The sequence below is a fragment of the Phytophthora ramorum genome, assembly GCF_020800215.1.
Source record: "Phytophthora ramorum isolate Pr-102 chromosome Unknown Phyram_PR-102_s0002, whole genome shotgun sequence".
Taxonomy (NCBI): Eukaryota; Oomycota; class Peronosporomycetes; order Peronosporales; family Peronosporaceae; genus Phytophthora; species Phytophthora ramorum.
In genome coordinates this window covers 3,004,054-3,019,202 of record NW_027150648.1, presented here as the reverse complement: position 1 = coordinate 3,019,202, position 15,149 = coordinate 3,004,054, and the positions used below count along the sequence as shown (strand labels likewise).

At 56.2% G+C, this 15,149-nt stretch overlaps 9 protein-coding genes across 9 annotated transcripts; 5 read left to right on the top strand and 4 right to left on the bottom strand.

Annotated features, from left to right (window-relative positions):
* Positions 1-346: 346 nt before the first annotated feature.
* Positions 347-2,837, top strand: KRP23_2408 (uncharacterized protein; the record flags this gene model as incomplete). Its single annotated transcript, XM_067887140.1, has 3 exons — positions 347-2,059; positions 2,128-2,306; positions 2,387-2,837. 3 exons carry the CDS (start codon positions 347-349, stop codon positions 2,835-2,837), a joined length of 2,343 nt encoding a protein of 780 aa, XP_067749755.1.
* A 96-nt stretch (positions 2,838-2,933) lies between these two features.
* On the top strand, positions 2,934-4,726 carry KRP23_2406 (Sugar transporter ERD6; the record flags this gene model as incomplete). Its single annotated transcript, XM_067887139.1, has 3 exons — positions 2,934-3,097; positions 3,166-4,130; positions 4,185-4,726. The coding sequence occupies 3 exons, from the start codon at positions 2,934-2,936 to the stop codon at positions 4,724-4,726; spliced, it is 1,671 nt and encodes a 556-aa protein (XP_067749753.1).
* On the bottom strand, positions 3,977-4,369 carry KRP23_2407 (uncharacterized protein; the record flags this gene model as incomplete). The annotated part of the gene is made up of 1 exon (XM_067896053.1): positions 3,977-4,369. The coding sequence occupies one exon, from the start codon at positions 4,367-4,369 to the stop codon at positions 3,977-3,979; it is 393 nt and encodes a 130-aa protein (XP_067749754.1).
* A 51-nt stretch (positions 4,727-4,777) lies between the features above and the next one.
* On the bottom strand, positions 4,778-5,461 carry KRP23_2405 (Histidine triad nucleotide-binding protein 3; the record flags this gene model as incomplete). The annotated part of the gene is made up of 1 exon (XM_067887138.1): positions 4,778-5,461. The coding sequence occupies one exon, from the start codon at positions 5,459-5,461 to the stop codon at positions 4,778-4,780; it is 684 nt and encodes a 227-aa protein (XP_067749752.1).
* Positions 5,462-5,941: 480 nt separating this feature from the next.
* On the bottom strand, positions 5,942-7,983 carry KRP23_2404 (tRNA-dihydrouridine(47) synthase [NAD(P)(+)]-like; the record flags this gene model as incomplete). The annotated part of the gene is made up of 2 exons (XM_067887137.1): positions 5,942-7,796; positions 7,862-7,983. The coding sequence occupies 2 exons, from the start codon at positions 7,981-7,983 to the stop codon at positions 5,942-5,944; spliced, it is 1,977 nt and encodes a 658-aa protein (XP_067749751.1).
* A 536-nt stretch (positions 7,984-8,519) lies between these two features.
* KRP23_2403 (Protein-ADP-ribose hydrolase) lies at positions 8,520-9,428 on the top strand (the record flags this gene model as incomplete). Its single annotated transcript, XM_067887136.1, has 1 exon — positions 8,520-9,428. The coding sequence occupies one exon, from the start codon at positions 8,520-8,522 to the stop codon at positions 9,426-9,428; it is 909 nt and encodes a 302-aa protein (XP_067749750.1).
* A 251-nt stretch (positions 9,429-9,679) lies between these two features.
* On the top strand, positions 9,680-10,203 carry KRP23_2402 (uncharacterized protein; the record flags this gene model as incomplete). The annotated part of the gene is made up of 2 exons (XM_067887135.1): positions 9,680-9,845; positions 9,929-10,203. The coding sequence occupies 2 exons, from the start codon at positions 9,680-9,682 to the stop codon at positions 10,201-10,203; spliced, it is 441 nt and encodes a 146-aa protein (XP_067749749.1).
* Positions 10,204-10,951: 748 nt separating this feature from the next.
* KRP23_2401 (Protein-ADP-ribose hydrolase) lies at positions 10,952-12,769 on the top strand (the record flags this gene model as incomplete). The annotated part of the gene is made up of 1 exon (XM_067887134.1): positions 10,952-12,769. The coding sequence occupies one exon, from the start codon at positions 10,952-10,954 to the stop codon at positions 12,767-12,769; it is 1,818 nt and encodes a 605-aa protein (XP_067749748.1).
* A 76-nt stretch (positions 12,770-12,845) lies between these two features.
* Positions 12,846-15,101, bottom strand: KRP23_2400 (RNA cytosine-C(5)-methyltransferase NSUN2; the record flags this gene model as incomplete). Its single annotated transcript, XM_067887133.1, has 1 exon — positions 12,846-15,101. One exon carries the CDS (start codon positions 15,099-15,101, stop codon positions 12,846-12,848), a length of 2,256 nt encoding a protein of 751 aa, XP_067749747.1.
* Positions 15,102-15,149: the final 48 nt, after the last annotated feature.

The following is a 15,149-nucleotide window of genomic DNA, read 5'->3' as shown; positions in this document are numbered from 1 at the left end:
AAGACCAAAAACAAATGGCGACACAAAAGACCAAAGACAAACGGCGACACAAAAGACCAAAGACAAACGGCGACACAAAAGACCAAAGATAGACGGCGACACAAAAGACCAAAGACAAACGGCGACACAAAAGACCAAAAACAAACGGCAACACAAAAGACCAAAGATAGACGGCGACACAAAAGACCAAAGACAAACGGCGACACAAAAGACCAAAGATAGACGGCGACACAAAAGACCAAAGACAAACGGCGACACAAAAGACCAAAGACAAACGGCGACACAAAAGACCAAAGACAAACGGCGACCAAAAAGAGAGAGTTTTGTTGGACCAGAAGCAGAGTCGATGCTGCTGGGTCTGAGCGCGCGTCGCCTCGGGCTCACGTCGGCGGCTCACGCGCCTGTACAGCTGGCATTCCTGCGCCCAGCAAGCGGCCGGAGTGTCCTGCAGCAGCCCTATGCGGCTCGCTTCCTCTCCACGCAGGCCCCGGCGACAGTAGCGGCGGACACTGCGAGCCACAAACCGGTGGCTGCCAAGCGCCGCAAGAGCAAAAAGGTCAAGAAGAAAGCGGCAACGACCGCCGCTCCTGCTGCAGCTGCAAGTGCAGTGCTGGAAGATTCAGAGGTTCCGACACCGGTTCCGACACCGGTTCCGACGCCGACGACCCCCAAGAAGAAATCCAAGGCGAACCAGCGCAAGCCCATGAGTCAGAAGGAGATCGAAGAGGAGATGCTGTCCAGAGCAATGAAGGGAGACGCCAAGATGAAGGCAGCTGCTGCTGCAACGACACATAGCTCGGAGAAGAGCAGCAATGAGCCGGAGGAGAAGAAGAACAGCTGCTTGAGTGCAGGATCCGAGCCTGCGGTGGTGCAGGTGAAGACGCCGATGCCGCTGAAGAATATCAAGACGGATAAGATTAGGATGACGTTGCAGGAGATCGCATCGTTGCAGAATACGCTGCCGAGCGAGCAGGAGATCGCGGCGTTGATCACCAAGCTCCGTCGCGTGTCGTTTGAGAACGCACATACGCTCTTTGATCTGTACCGGAACTATGGCAACCCGTACCTGGACGAGAACTTTTTGACGCCTGGAGTGTTGGCGTGCTGCGAGGCGAAGAAGCCGTCCGAGGGTATCCACATTGTTCGGGATATGCTGAACCAAGGACGCAAGGTGGACGAGGCGACGCTGCGGACGCTGTTTGATGCGTGTAATGAGGCGTCTGCTGCTGTGGAAGTGATTGAGCTGTGGGATCTCATGGATAAGGCCGGGATGAAGCTGGAGCTGGCGGACTACAACCGCTTCTTGGACATTTGCTACCGCCAAGAGTACTTGGACGGTGCCGTCAAGGTGCTGAAGCAGCTTCGTCTGCTTCGCCCGATTTCCGTGCACACGTACATGCATTGGCTACTGCGCGCATCGATTGTATGGCGGTCAGATGCATTTTTCGACATCTTGATGGAGATGCGGCTATCAGAGGTTGAACCGGAGATCATGTCGCTCACGTCGCTCGAGTCGGGACGCAAGGACCGCGCACTGACGGTGATGGAGGGAGTGCGTGCGGTGGGTCTGGACCCTTGCTTTGCTATGTCGTCTGTCTTTTCGTCCATGCAGTCGTCTGTGTACCAAAACGGCCCGAGTTTCATGGCGCTGACGAAGAAGGATATCAAGGACGCACGGAATAAATTCGGTGGTCTCACGCCGATGGAGCTAGAATGGCCCGTGACCCCAATCCCGCAGGTTCTGGAAACCCAGGCCGCGGGGCTGATTCTGCAGCAAGAAACGTTTCGCCGTTTGAAGCGAACACAAGTGAATCATATCGATGCACTGCTGCAAATGCTGCCTATCACGACCAACATGACCATCAACCTGCGCAAGCAACTGCTGCGCATGTCGCTGTTGGTTAATACGCACCGCGTCCGCCGCGATAGGGCTACTATTTGCAAGGAATACGACAGCGGCCGCAGCCTCATCGCGCTTTCGACGGCACATAACTACCCTCCAGTATCGCTCATGCGAGTCATCCTGCGTGCCAAGGGCAAGAGCCAAATGGAGGTCAAGGTATGTAACTCTCTCGCTTGTGATGACGCTGGATTGTTGTTATTGAAAACTGTGTATTTTGCTTGCAGAACGCTCTGGCACGACCTGCCCAGAACCTTTCGAAGCGTGATCAGTACGAGCTGCGCAAGGCCATTGAATATGACAGCATCCACAAGAGTGACCCGTTCATTGGCGCGCCCAAGTATAATGCCGACTCGTTAGAAAAGGCTATCGAGTACTTCCTCAAGGCCAAGGGAATCCGTGTGAAGTACGTCATTACTCGCGAGGCTTTCATGAAACTCGAAGCTCCGAACTAATATGTTGTTTTTACGTATTGCGTCTACACAGGACCCAGGCAGAGCTGTGCTCGGACCAGATCGTGTCACACGGCCGCCGCGTGATCTCCCCCGACATCTTGCTGCTCGACCCCGTGATCATCAACGGCGTCCCGATCCGGTGGATCGACGCCAAGAACTACTACGGCGCGCACATTGTGAGCAAGCGTCTCATTTCGACGCAGCTGGCGAACTACGTCAAGGAGTGGGGACCTGGCGCCATCGTGTTTGGCATGGGCTACAGCGACATGTTCTCGCTGCCGGGCGTCGTCTGTCTAGACACGACGCCGTTCCCCAAGACGCGCAAGGAGTCTGCCAAGGTCCGCGTCAAGTCGTTCCTGTACTCATGTGCCAACTTTTTCCGCTGGAAGAAGCATCTGGGCAGCGAGCTGACGCAAAAGTACCCGGGTCTTCCATTACACCACGAGACTTCCACCTCGGACGCCAAGCCGCCATCCTCGTAGCCGCATTAGCATAGATCAACTTCAACCATGATAAAGTTGCACTTAAGTTGCGCAACTAAAGTTCGAGCAACTCGGCTGGATCAGTCTCACTTGTCAATGATCGCTCGCAGGCCACGGAGCTGGCGTTACCTTGTTGAGTGCCTGCGGGACCCTCCACGCAGCGACTTCGCCTTCGTGCCGCACCAGTACATCTCGGCGCCGCTGGAGCTCTCGGATGCGTCGCTCTCGCCCAGCGACGAGAGCACGCCCATCAACTCGCGGTGGGTGCCCCTTCCCCATTATTGCTCCTGTCAGCTTATTCATTGATACGACACATCTGTATTGCCAGGCCCGAGTACCGCCACAAGCGTCTGGCGAGTCAACGCAACACCTTCTTCTTGCTGCATGTGGCGGCCATGGGCGCTGCGGGCGTGGCCTGCGCCTGGCTCGCGCTGTTCCCCATCTCCCCGGGGAGGCTCTACAACATGCAGGTGGACGTGTTCCGAGCCAGACACGAGCACGCCGAGTTCTTCTTCCGCTCGTGTCTGTATCTGGGCTCCGTGCTGGGGGCTGCTGGGGCAGGCTACTGCGGAGATCGACTTGGTCGAGCAGGCACCTTGGAGCTCGCTGCCATTCCATTCGTCGTGGGCTGGGTGCTGGTTGGCGTCGCCTATGGAGAGCTCACGGTGCTAATTGGGAGATACCTGCTTGGTGCAGCTGCAGGGATCATCTACGTTATTGTGCCCGTGTACTTGGCGGAGGTGAGCGCAGCCCACACTCGGGGTCGAGTGATCTGCGCGCAGATGTTCGTGTCGTCGCTGGGCGGAGCCTGCTACTTGGCTCTTGGAGCGCTCTTCATGTACCTCAGTCGGCAGTATGTGGGCTTCAATCTCAGTGAGTGGAAGGTCTTGGCGCTGTCTGGAGTGGTCCCTGCGCTGGTGCTGCTGCTGTTTGCGCAGAAGCTCCCGGATTCGCCAACGTGGCTCATTGCACGCCATGACGACCGGGAAGCCGCCTTCGATGTGCTCTACAAACTGTTCGATCGTGACGAACGGATCGCCGAAGACGAGGCGAATGCTATTATTCATGCAAAGGTTCTGGCGGCGAGTGAGCGACGCCATCACGGAGCCTTCTATCGCCCCGTTCTGCTGTGCGCTGCGCTATATATGCTGCGTGCGGTGAGCGCCTTCCTTCTTGAGCCGACAATAACGTCGACGCTCGTTGAGGCGGGCAGCAGAGGTGTTGGTGGAGCCCACACCAATGCCTCCTTCGTCCTCACGATATTCGGTGTCGCCGTCGAAGGCACTGAGGAAGGTATGGTCGCTGTGACTATAGCTGTGGCTGTGGCTGCTGCAGTTGGTGTAGTAGCTTGCTTCTACTTTGTCGACACTAGAGGGCGACCTGCGGCGCTGCAGTGCGGCTGCTACGTGGTGGTGTTGGCCTGCGTGTTCCTCTTGGTCTCCCTCTACAGGGACTCGAAGCAGGCGGACGACGACGGCGTGTCGCTCAGTGATTCCGGCTGGGCTGCCATGCTGCTGGTCAATGCTGGCCATCAGCTTGGTCTCGGGATTGTGCCTGTTGTCATGGTCAGCGAACTTTTCGCCGTCAAGCAGCGCATGGGGGCCGTGAGTCTCGTGGTAATCTGGGAGGCTATTGTAAATATCGGCCTCGCGCACACACTACCAGTGCTCCGCGAGTACACACCGACCCCAGTGTCGGCATTGGGCATCTGCGTTGGGATCGTCATGGCGTGCAACGTCGCTGGAGTCGTTTTGTCCTGGTGGTACGTTCCCGAAACGAGCCGCCGCAGTCTGCAGGACATCGAGGCGATTCTGTGCGGGTGGCAACCTGCCACTCCTCGACGCGGCACGTCGTCCCACGTCCGCCTCGAGTACGGCAGCAGCGACTGAGGTAGGTAGAACCACAAGTGTTTGTATTGCAAATAAATAGGTGTCTCCAGCTTACGCCGTCTGCCTCTCGTCCGAGAGGAGTCCGGACGAGCTCGACGACGACTCGTCCACCTCTGCGCTTTCTCTCTGCTCGGTCTCCAGCTCCTGCAGCCGCGCCATGACCTGGTCGTACGAGCGGCACCACCACGACTCGGTGCGGTACTTGAGCCGCCCGTAGTAGCCCAAGCTACGCGGGTCATCGTGGAACGCGTGCATGTGCACGTGGTCGATGCTGTTGAACGGCGGCACATGAAACGAGTAGCGCACCGCCTTGTCGTCATTATCCTGAGGCTCCTGAGGCTCCTGCGACTCCAGTTCCTGCGTCATGACCGCTTCAGCCACGCGGTACATCTGCTCCAGCAGGCCGCGGTGCCTCGCCCCCAGCCGATTGACGTTGCGGATGTGCGCGCGCGGTACGATGAGCACGTGACTGGGCACTATAGGGCGCAGCGGCCGGAAGACCACCACGTCCTCGTCCTCGTACAGGAAGGGCTCGGCCCGCGCGCGCAGGATCTCGCAGAAGCGGCAGCTGCGCACCTGTCCGTCGCGGTGGTAGCGCACGCCCTTGCGCTTGGAGAAGACGCCCACGTTCAGGTGGGGCGCCGGCAACACGCCGCTGGACAGGCCTGTGAGGCTCGCGCTGCTGCGTGTGGTCGGCTCGGCCTCTGGGGGCTCCTGTTTGCTGCTCACGAGCATGCGGGCGGGCGGGCAGTCTCGCTGTCGACGTCGGTGATTTTCCGTTAGTGCGCGTGAGCTGGGCGGCGCAGCGTGAGAGGGGGCCAAACTGCTGTCTCCTCGTCACTTGGTCTTTGTATGCCACAGGTGATCCCACTTCTATCGCTTTTGGGCCCAGGTGAGCCCACTTCTATCGCGTTTGGGAGGGAGTTGACCTGACTGCACTGTTTCGAGCTACTGTTTGGCAAGCTGGACTGGGACTGTATGCTGGTTGGGCCAGGTTCTAGCTAGGCATTGCAATCGTGTCGAAACGGACCACCGCGTCTAAAGATACTTTTGATAGGCACAGCCAAACTGCGACGAGGACGCGCGTTCGGCCGTCTCATTGTGCTCCTGCTTTGGCCGGGCCGATGAAGACACAGCTTGTACAAGTCCACAATTGCTATACAATATCTATTGTCTTGTGCAACAAATGATCGTCACCTTTGCAATCAACACCTCTTACGACGAGTTGTACGCGTTGGCGCGGTGCTTGGGCACGAACTGGAAACCCTCCGGCACGGGGCCCAGCAGCATCTCGGAAATCTTGATCCAGTCCACGGCCTGGTCGCTGGCCATCAACGTCTCGAGGTCGTTGCGTCCGTAGTACGGCGACGGACGGTCGTTGATCCGCTGCGGTAGGACCTCCAGTAGGCCCACAGGGATGTAGCGGCACAGGAACGACTGCCATTCGAGCAGGTAGCGGCGCGTACGGTTCACGCCCTTCTGGTCGGAGCCCCAGTGCTCGAGGCCGAAGCGAACAAAGTCCTTGAGCAAGTCCATCCGCTCCGAGGACGAGATATCCCAGTGACGGCGCTCTTTGATCTCGGTAGGCAGCCACGGCTTGATGAGTGCACCACGCGCCAGCATGCACGTGTCCAGCTTGCCGTTTTGCAGGTGCTCGTCGAACTCCTCGTACGATAGAACGTCACCTCCACCCACGAATGGCACGTGAGGCAACGGGTTCTCGTCGAGGCTGTGCTGCTGAGCGTCACTGCACTGGAAGATGTAGTCCCAGTTGGCGTTCTTCGTGTAGCGCTGTAGTCGTGATCGGCCGTGCACCATAATGGCGTCAATGGACTGTGTGGCGCGCAGCTTGAAGTCAGCGGTGACAACCGCGGCATTCACGTATGCCTGCGACGCACGCACAGACTGAAGCTTGGGCACCAACTTGTGAGCAGTGGGATTGTTGTTACTCCACCCGGTACGGAGCTTCACCGTCAGGCCAGGTGTGTTCACGATACCGCCCGTACGCATGCGCGTGCCGAGTTCCAACCCAGTCAACGCGCCCGAGACGACCTCAAGCAACCGCGGTGGGCGGTTCATCAACGCAGAACCAGCACCCATGTTGCACACGAGGTCGATGGGGCAGCCCATGTTAATGTCCACGAAATCAATGTCTGTTTCCCGAGCAAGTAGCTCACACACACGAGTCATTTGGTCCGAGTGTCCGCCCGCGATCTGTACACCAAAGACGTCCTCGCTCTTGTGACGACGCAGCAGTGCCCACTCTGATTGCTGCGCCTGCAGTAAGTTAGTGACCATCGCCATCTCACCGCACGTGATATCGGCACCAGTCTGCTTCAGCAATCGACGGAACGGCAGGTTGCCCACGGTAGTGAGTGGAGCCACATAGATTTTCTGCTTGAAGTCGACCGGCTTACGCTCGGCCAACAAGGGGCTCTCCGCAGCAGGGTCCATCGTGTCTGCAGCAGGATCTTTCGTGGCAGCAGCAGCCTCTCCGTCGGGTTTCTCCTCCTGCTTCACGTCTTTATTTTGCTGACGCTTACCACCCTTGTTCCATTTCTTCCGGATCGGTTCTTTGGCCTGGAAGGGGTACTGGTTCTTACGGAGCTTTACCCGCAAGTCGTGGGTCAGGTCGTTCACTTCGTCGCCTAGATCTTGACCCTCACTTTCCACATACCCGTCGCGCTTTACGTTGCGGTATTTGCCGTCAACCTTCTCAGTGTGCGCCTTAGCGAAGCGGCACGCCACGCCGTAGCGACAATAGCCAACAACATCAAACACCGGACAGCGGTCGCCCATGTCCTTGGGCTTCCTTTTCATGAAGTCGTCCAGGTCGTGACTGAACTTGCAGCTGTCGCCGAATTTACAGCCCTCCCCGGAGGCCTCGGCGCGGCACAAACTGTCCGCGGGGTCCTGTCCAGCATCAGCTGGGCGTTTCTTGAAGGTGCCGCGCTTCTTTTTGCCATCGTTGCGATCGCGATCGTCCTTCACGTGGGCCACGTCCTTAGCATCACTGGTCTTGGTAGTAGTGGGCGTAGCAGGCTTCGGGGCAGACTTGGGCTTGAGGAATCTATAGTGTTTAAGCTCTGGTTAGTTGAGAGTGGATAAAACAGGGATATTGCTGGCTGTACGCACTCTTTCTTGACGGGAGCTTCACCAGCGCGACGCTCTTGCATGGGCGCTTCTGTAGAGAATCCAGTGGTGGTGGTGGGCGTCTCCGGGGTCTCTGTAGACGGCGTCTCCGTTTTGTCCGACATGTTGGTGCTTGGGTTGATTGATGACTGGACGCGGAGAGGATGAGTGTCATTGGCGGGTTTTGACTTGAACAAAGTATAGACACGAGACAGCAGGCATGAAATGAAACCTTACGCGCTCTTGGTCAGGAAACGGGATCCTTTGTTGACACGCCGACAGCGCAGAGTATTCAACCGCCCTCTATGGGCGTCGTACAGGCCCAGCGATTTAGGGTGCTCGGCTTATTTTGCGGAGACCTGGCGGACCTTCAGCTCACGAGCGGGATGATGATTATGAATTGTTGACGAACCAGATATCCCTAAAACGTGACCAAGCTGCGCGCTCGCCTGCATACGAGCTTCTGAGACCACCATGGCACGCGCAACAAAAGCTTGAGACTGTGGAGGTCTGGCATCACTATTCAGTTTCCAGTGTATCGATCAAGTCGTGAACCACTGCATACCAATGGGCTCGTCAGTGTCCAGAGAACTCCGTTAACAACAAGCAAGAGGAGGCAGGTTACTCGCCTCGCCACCTACAGCATATATCCAGCACCGAGATGAGGGATGCCGTACGTCAGCTACTCGTCATCCGACCGTGTCCAGAGAACTCCGTTAACAACAAGCAAGAGGAGGAGCTGTACAGCCAAGTGGACTCTCTATTGAACCTCGAACTCAAGCAGCACAAGACCATTGTGGACGCACAACAACTGCCGACCGTCCTGCCTCATTCGTCGAAGGACGCACGTGGGTTCGAGCAGATTGCGCTCTGGAAGGGCGACATCACCACACTCAAGACTACAGCCATCGTAAACGCCGCCAACTCGGCTCTGCTGGGCTGTTTCCAGCCAACGCACAAGTGTATCGACAACGTGATCCACTGCATGGCAGGTCCGCGATTGCGTGCGGCCTGCCATGACATCATGTCTCGTCAGGCACATGAGGAATCTACCGGCAATGCTCAGATCACGCCAGGCTTTGCACTGCCAGCACAATATGTGCTGCACACGGTGGGTCCTCAACTGCGTCGAGGGTCAAAGCCCAGCGGTGCTGAGCGCGACCAACTGCAGTCGTGTTACACGAAGTCGCTAGACTTGTTGCTGGAGACTGTGAGTAGTAGTAAGCAGGAAGAGAACGTGTCAGTCGCGTTCCCATGCATCTCGACGGGTTTGTTTGCGTTCCCGAGCGATGAGGCTGTTCCGATCGCCGTGGACAGCGTGTTGGAGTGGCTGGCGACGCATGAAGATGAGACCCGCGGGTGGAAGGTGGTTTTCAATACGTTCTTGAAGAAGGACTACGACCTGTACAAGACTTACATCGAGGGCAAATGCCCTGATAGTGTGGTTCTTCCGTCTGCTCCTATTTCCCCGGCACTGCAAAGCGCACTTCAAAGTATTCACGACGCAGATTACTTGTTAGTGTCAGCGGGCACGGGGCTTTCTATAGCTGCAGGACTTGATTTTGGCTAGGAAAAGCTCATGATGGCGGTGCACACAAACGAGCGGAACTCTCTTCCGAGTTTCCGGTCGTTGGTCAACTCGATTGAGTTTCAAAAATGGAATGAGTCGCTCAAGTGGGGCTTCTTCTTCAAGAATGCCATCGAGGTTCGCTACAATTGGTCTCGCTATCGCTCAACGGCTACCTAAGCGCTCTTGAAATCTATTGTGGACAAGTTTGAGATCCTGGCTCTGCCTTCGTCAAAACCAGCAACGCCGACGGTATGTTTGATCAGGAGGGATTCGATCCAGCGTCTGTGTTTGGCGATTTTGGTCGAATTCAGTGCGCCAAGCCGTGTTCCAAGGAGAGCGTTTGGAACATCAAACCTTTCATGGAGAAGGGGATGAAGAGTTTCAACCCCGTGACCTACCACATTGAAGACTCTGTAGGTATTCCCAAGTGTCCTATGTGCGGAGATCGCACGTCTGCTTCTTGCGTGAGGACGGTACTTTCTTGGATAGCGGTGTGGAAGACGGTCGTATCCGGTACGAAAAGTGGCTTGCCCAAGTGATGCAACATGTGCAGAAGAACGGCAAGAAACTGGTGGTTCTTGAAGTGGACGCCGGCTTCAACACTCCAATTGTGCTGCGCATTCCTGACGAGGGGCTATCTACTCAAGATGGAGTGCAGTTAGTGTGCGTGAACCTAGAGTACCCCGGAATGCCTTTCCAATGCCATGGCGTTGGAGTGACGGAAGACGCAAATGCTGTGTTGGAGTATATTTCACAGCAGCTACAAATCCAGTAAGCTTTAGGTTTGCTTCATGGCAGAAGGTCACATTGAATCTGCAATGCGAAACAAAGCATGAAATCTACCCATTAGCGTCGCCAATAGTAGTTTCAAAGGATTGACCCTGCTTTGGGCTAGAAGTTGCAGTCGCTCACTAATTAGGAGCTGCTCACTACGTAGTCCAAGCTAGAGGGGGGGGGGGGGGGCTTTAAAATGCTGAACATGAATAAACAGACCTGGTCAACCAGCTCGGACGTAGAGATTTGGCTCGTACTTCGAAGTAAACAAGTTGTATAATACAATGCGTCCTACGAGCCGCAGAGGCAAGGGTATGACCCCGCGGATGAAATGAATAAGTCCTTTACTAAGTTACTGCTTGGACTACAATTCGAAAGCACTTGCCTTTTCGAGGCGGTCATTTTTGATCGACAACGCTTCATCATCAAAACTGCGCTCGCGATGGCAGGTCCTCATATTGTGCGTACTGTTTACCAGCATCAACTGAGGCAGATCACCGCTGTGCCACCGACAACTTGGCATCTGAAATGCATGTTTTGCAATCTTCCGACGTCATCAACCATTTGCGTACTTATGGGACACGGCATAACAAAGTAAATTAAATACGGTCACGCTTACATAACTCAAGATGAGTATTTTACGGCACTCAACACCGTAAATAAGATGGTGATTAACGTTGTGCGTACTTGGCGCAGCCTCTGCTTCATTCTTCAATTTGCCTCGGCCAGCGCAACGCACTCAAGCAAATATGGCTCCATCAGTACCATCTGGATCTTACAACTCACTGCTGCGGGCAGTGGCGTCTCGACTGCTTACAGAGGGAGGTCACTCGCTGCACCACCTCCACCACGCCTCCAGCTCAGATATTCGAGAGATGGTGCAGCACCTCCTGGTCGTGCGTCCGCCGCCGGACGACAGCAACGACAACAAGCAAGAGGAGGAGCTGTACAGCCAAGTGGACTCTCTATTGAACCTCGAACTCAAGCAGCACAAGACCATTGTGGACGCACAACAACTGCCGACCGTCCTGCCTCATTCGTCGAAGGACGCACGTGGGTTCGAGCAGATTGCGCTCTGGAAGGGCGACATCACCACACTCAAGACTACAGCCATCGTAAACGCCGCCAACTCGGCTCTGCTGGGCTGTTTCCAGCCATCGCACAAGTGTATCGACAACGTGATCCACTGCATGGCAGGTCCGCGATTGCGTGCGGCCTGCCTTGACATCATGTCTCGTCAGGCACATGAGGAATCTACCGGCAATGCTCAGATCACGCCAGGCTTTGCACTGCCAGCACAATATGTGCTGCACACGGTGGGTCCTCAACTGCGTCGAGGGTCAAAGCCCAGCGGTGCTGAGCGCGACCAACTGCAGTCGTGTTACACGAAGTCGCTAGACTTGTTGCTGGAGACTGTGAGTAGTAGTAAGCAGGAAGAGAACGTGTCAGTCGCGTTCCCATGCATCTCGACGGGTTTGTTTGCGTTCCCGAGCGATGAGGCTGTTCCGATCGCCGTGGACAGCGTGTTGGAGTGGCTGGCGACGCATGAAGATGAGACCCGCGGGTGGAAGGTGGTTTTCAATACGTTCTTGAAGAAGGACTACGACCTGTACAAGACTTACATCGAGGGCAAATGCCCTGATAGTGTGGTTCTTCCGTCTGCTCCTATTTCCCCGGCACTGCAAAGAGCACTTGAAGCTGTCCAAGGTGCGGACTACTTGTTGGTGGCCGGGGGTGCTGGGCTATCGGCTGCGGCTGGCCTCGACTACACTTCGGAAGCAGTCATGAAGAAGTTCCACCCGGGCATCAGAAAAATTATCCCTAGCTTCCGGATGATGTACAGCTCGATCGGATACACGAACTGGGATGAACCGCTAATGTGGGGATACTTGTTTAACCAGATCAGTATGGTCCGCTTCGACTGGGTGCGCCACCGCACAGCGCCTACATACGACTACGTGAAGGCGATCGTCAAGTCCTTCGAGAACCGCGATTCTGGCTCTGCGTTCATCAAGACGAGCAATGCCGATGGTATGTTCGAGCAGGAGGGGTTCGACACGAAGTCCTTGTACATCATGCAGGGTGAGTACGGCCGCATTCAGTGCTCAGGGCCCTGTGCTAAAGACAGTGTTTGGGATGCCCGTCCGTTCATGGAGAAGGGGCTGGAGAGCTTCAACCCGGAGACGTACAGAATTGAAGACCCGGCCGGAATCCCGAAATGCCCCCGCTGTGGGGGCAGGATGTTCCTGCTTTTGCGTGTAGACGACTCGTTTCTACAGAGCGCACTGGAGGAAGGGCGCGCAGTGTACGACAAATGGCTGGCTCAAGCGCTGGACCACGTACGAAACGATGGCAAGAAACTCGCAATCCTCGAGGTTGGTGCAGGCTTCAACACGCCCGGCGTGTTACGCCTTCCGAACGAACGCATTGCATACACTGCTGGGGTCCAGCTTGTCCGTGTGAACCCTGAGTACCCTGAAATGCCGTTCCAGTCACACGGTGTCGGAGTCGCTGAAGACGCGAATACTGTGCTGGAGTACATTTCACAACGTGTGCAAAACAAGTAGGTTTCTCACTTGGCAGGGTAAATCATAACGAAGGATGTGTTCATTCCAAGTATTGTTTTGTCCATGCTTTTCTTTTCTACTCGTCCTCAAACTCAAACGAGTCGTAGCCGTCCTCGCCATCTCCACCGGCATCGTTGAGTTCCTCGAGAAGAGCCTTAATACGGGCAATCGCTGCAGGAGATGACACGATTGAGCACGAGTTGTGTCGCTTCACAGCCACCAGCACAATGTCCCGGTCACCAGTCTGAGCGGGCTCCATGTCGTCCAGAGCCACGGCAAGAGTACCTTCACTCATTTCCGTTAGCTGCTTGCGCGCATGCTCACCGGCATTCTTCAGCCACATCTCACGCGACTCCAAGAACGACGCAAACTCGTCTTGCGGCAGATTTAACACTCGAGCATTTATTGCGGGCAATAGTGCACGGGCACCATCGTCTGTGAGTTCATCGCCAACAGCTTCGATGCTAGTGCCCGGCCGCAGCGCAAACACACCAGCGTGATAGACGCTCAGTCGCCCACGAAGCTCGCTGGTCACCAACCGCGCGACTGCAGGAGTGACCAAGTGAACTGCGCGCTTCTGACGAGCCATACCTGCGCGCTCCAAGAACGCCAAGTTGCTGCGTAGAGCAAAGAATGACTGGATTGACGATAGGTGCTTCTCGTCGATGGTGGTAAAGCTACCAAACGGTTTTTCTGCCTTTGCCTGCTTCTTGTTCTTGGTAGCACTAGACGCCTTCGACTTCGCCTTGGTTTTAGCGTTGGGTAACGGGGCAGGGCCAGCAGTGACAGCGGCATTCTCTGCCTCGCGCACCTTTCGAATAACAGCGAGGAAAAGTCCATGGGTGTCGTTTTGGTGAGGCAGCACGCGTACACATCGCTCAAGGTGCATATCATCACGCTCTTGGGTGGTTGGTGGCCACATGGACGGACGCAGACGATGTCGCTGGTCCTCCGGGGCATCGTCCCAGGACGGCACATCCAAAACTTTCCACTGAGTAAGACCGTTTGAACGTTTCAGGCCTCTCAGGACGTCATCGGTCTCAGCAAGCTCCAATGCGCCATTCGAGCGACGGAGAAGCTCCGCCACAATAGCTTCGTCTTCGATCGGGTTCAGAGAACGCGTGCTATACAAAAGGACGCCACCGATACGAAGCAGTGTCAATGCGTGTTCAGCCAAACCCAACTGGCTCGGGTGGTGAGCGAGCGCCTGGTCAGGACTCCACGTACGCCACTTCTCGGGAAGTTTGCGAACCAGGCCATCTCCAGAACACGGGGCAGTGCAAATCACACGGTCAAAAAGAGCGTCGGCAGCCTCCGGAGCGGGGAATTCTTCCGGCTTATGTGCCGTCACAACGAGATCGCGGGCAAGTGGCAGTGTGCGCGTCAGGTTTCGCACGGCAGACGCCGCCGCCGCCGCATCACGCTCATTGACAATCAGCAAGCAAGACGCACTAGAGCTAGTCTCGATTCCAGCGCTGGCTGGGGATGCAGGGCTCAAGTACTCTTCCACAATAGGGGCACGGTGCTCACCACCACCGCAGAGGTCCAACACGCGTTGACCAGGTGCAACATCCAAGAAAGCTGGCAGCACAGTCGCAGCAGGGTCTTGTCGTAGAAGCGTTCCTAGCGACCCTTGTCCGCGCACATACGTGCTAAGCGAGCGCAGACCCTCGACCTTTCTGAAAGTCTTGCTATCCGTCGACAGCTTCCATAATCTCTTCTCGGGGGCCCACATCTCCGGCCCAAACTGCACGTGCATCTCACCACCCCCGACAGGCGTGGGCACTGTCACTTCACTCAGATCAAAGTCCAGCTCCATTGTACCTGTCACGATCTCACTCAGACTCGTGTAGTTGCCATTGACACGAAAGTGCACAGGCAGCGGCTCCTTCAAGCTGGCGAAGAAGCGTTCAAACTCGCCCTTATCCAGTCCCAAGCAGCTCTCATAGAACTCTTCAAAGGCCCGGTTCTCTCTGTCAAACTTGCGCCACACGATCTTCTCCGCCTTCTCCTCCCTGTACCTCTTCTTACGCTGGTCCACGGCGTGCTGCTCTGCCTCAGCTCTCGCACGCTTGCCCGTGGGCTTGTGCTGCTCCAGCTCCTGCACAAAGTCGCGCACTTTGTCTCCGTCCTCCAGTGACGGCAGCGGGATTGCGGCGCGGTTCGAGTCGTCCGCCGAGTCCGAGTCGCTGTCATAGATGGTCTTCTGCTGGCGCTTCTGTGGCTTGTCCGAGGCTACAACTTGGCCGGCAACTCCAACAGACGCACTCGACGCGCTATTCTGCTTCCTCTTCTTCTCACGACGCAGCGTAGCGCGACTCTTACCGCCCATGACCAGCAACACTCGAATGATACACTGCAGCTATTGACTGGCTGGTGG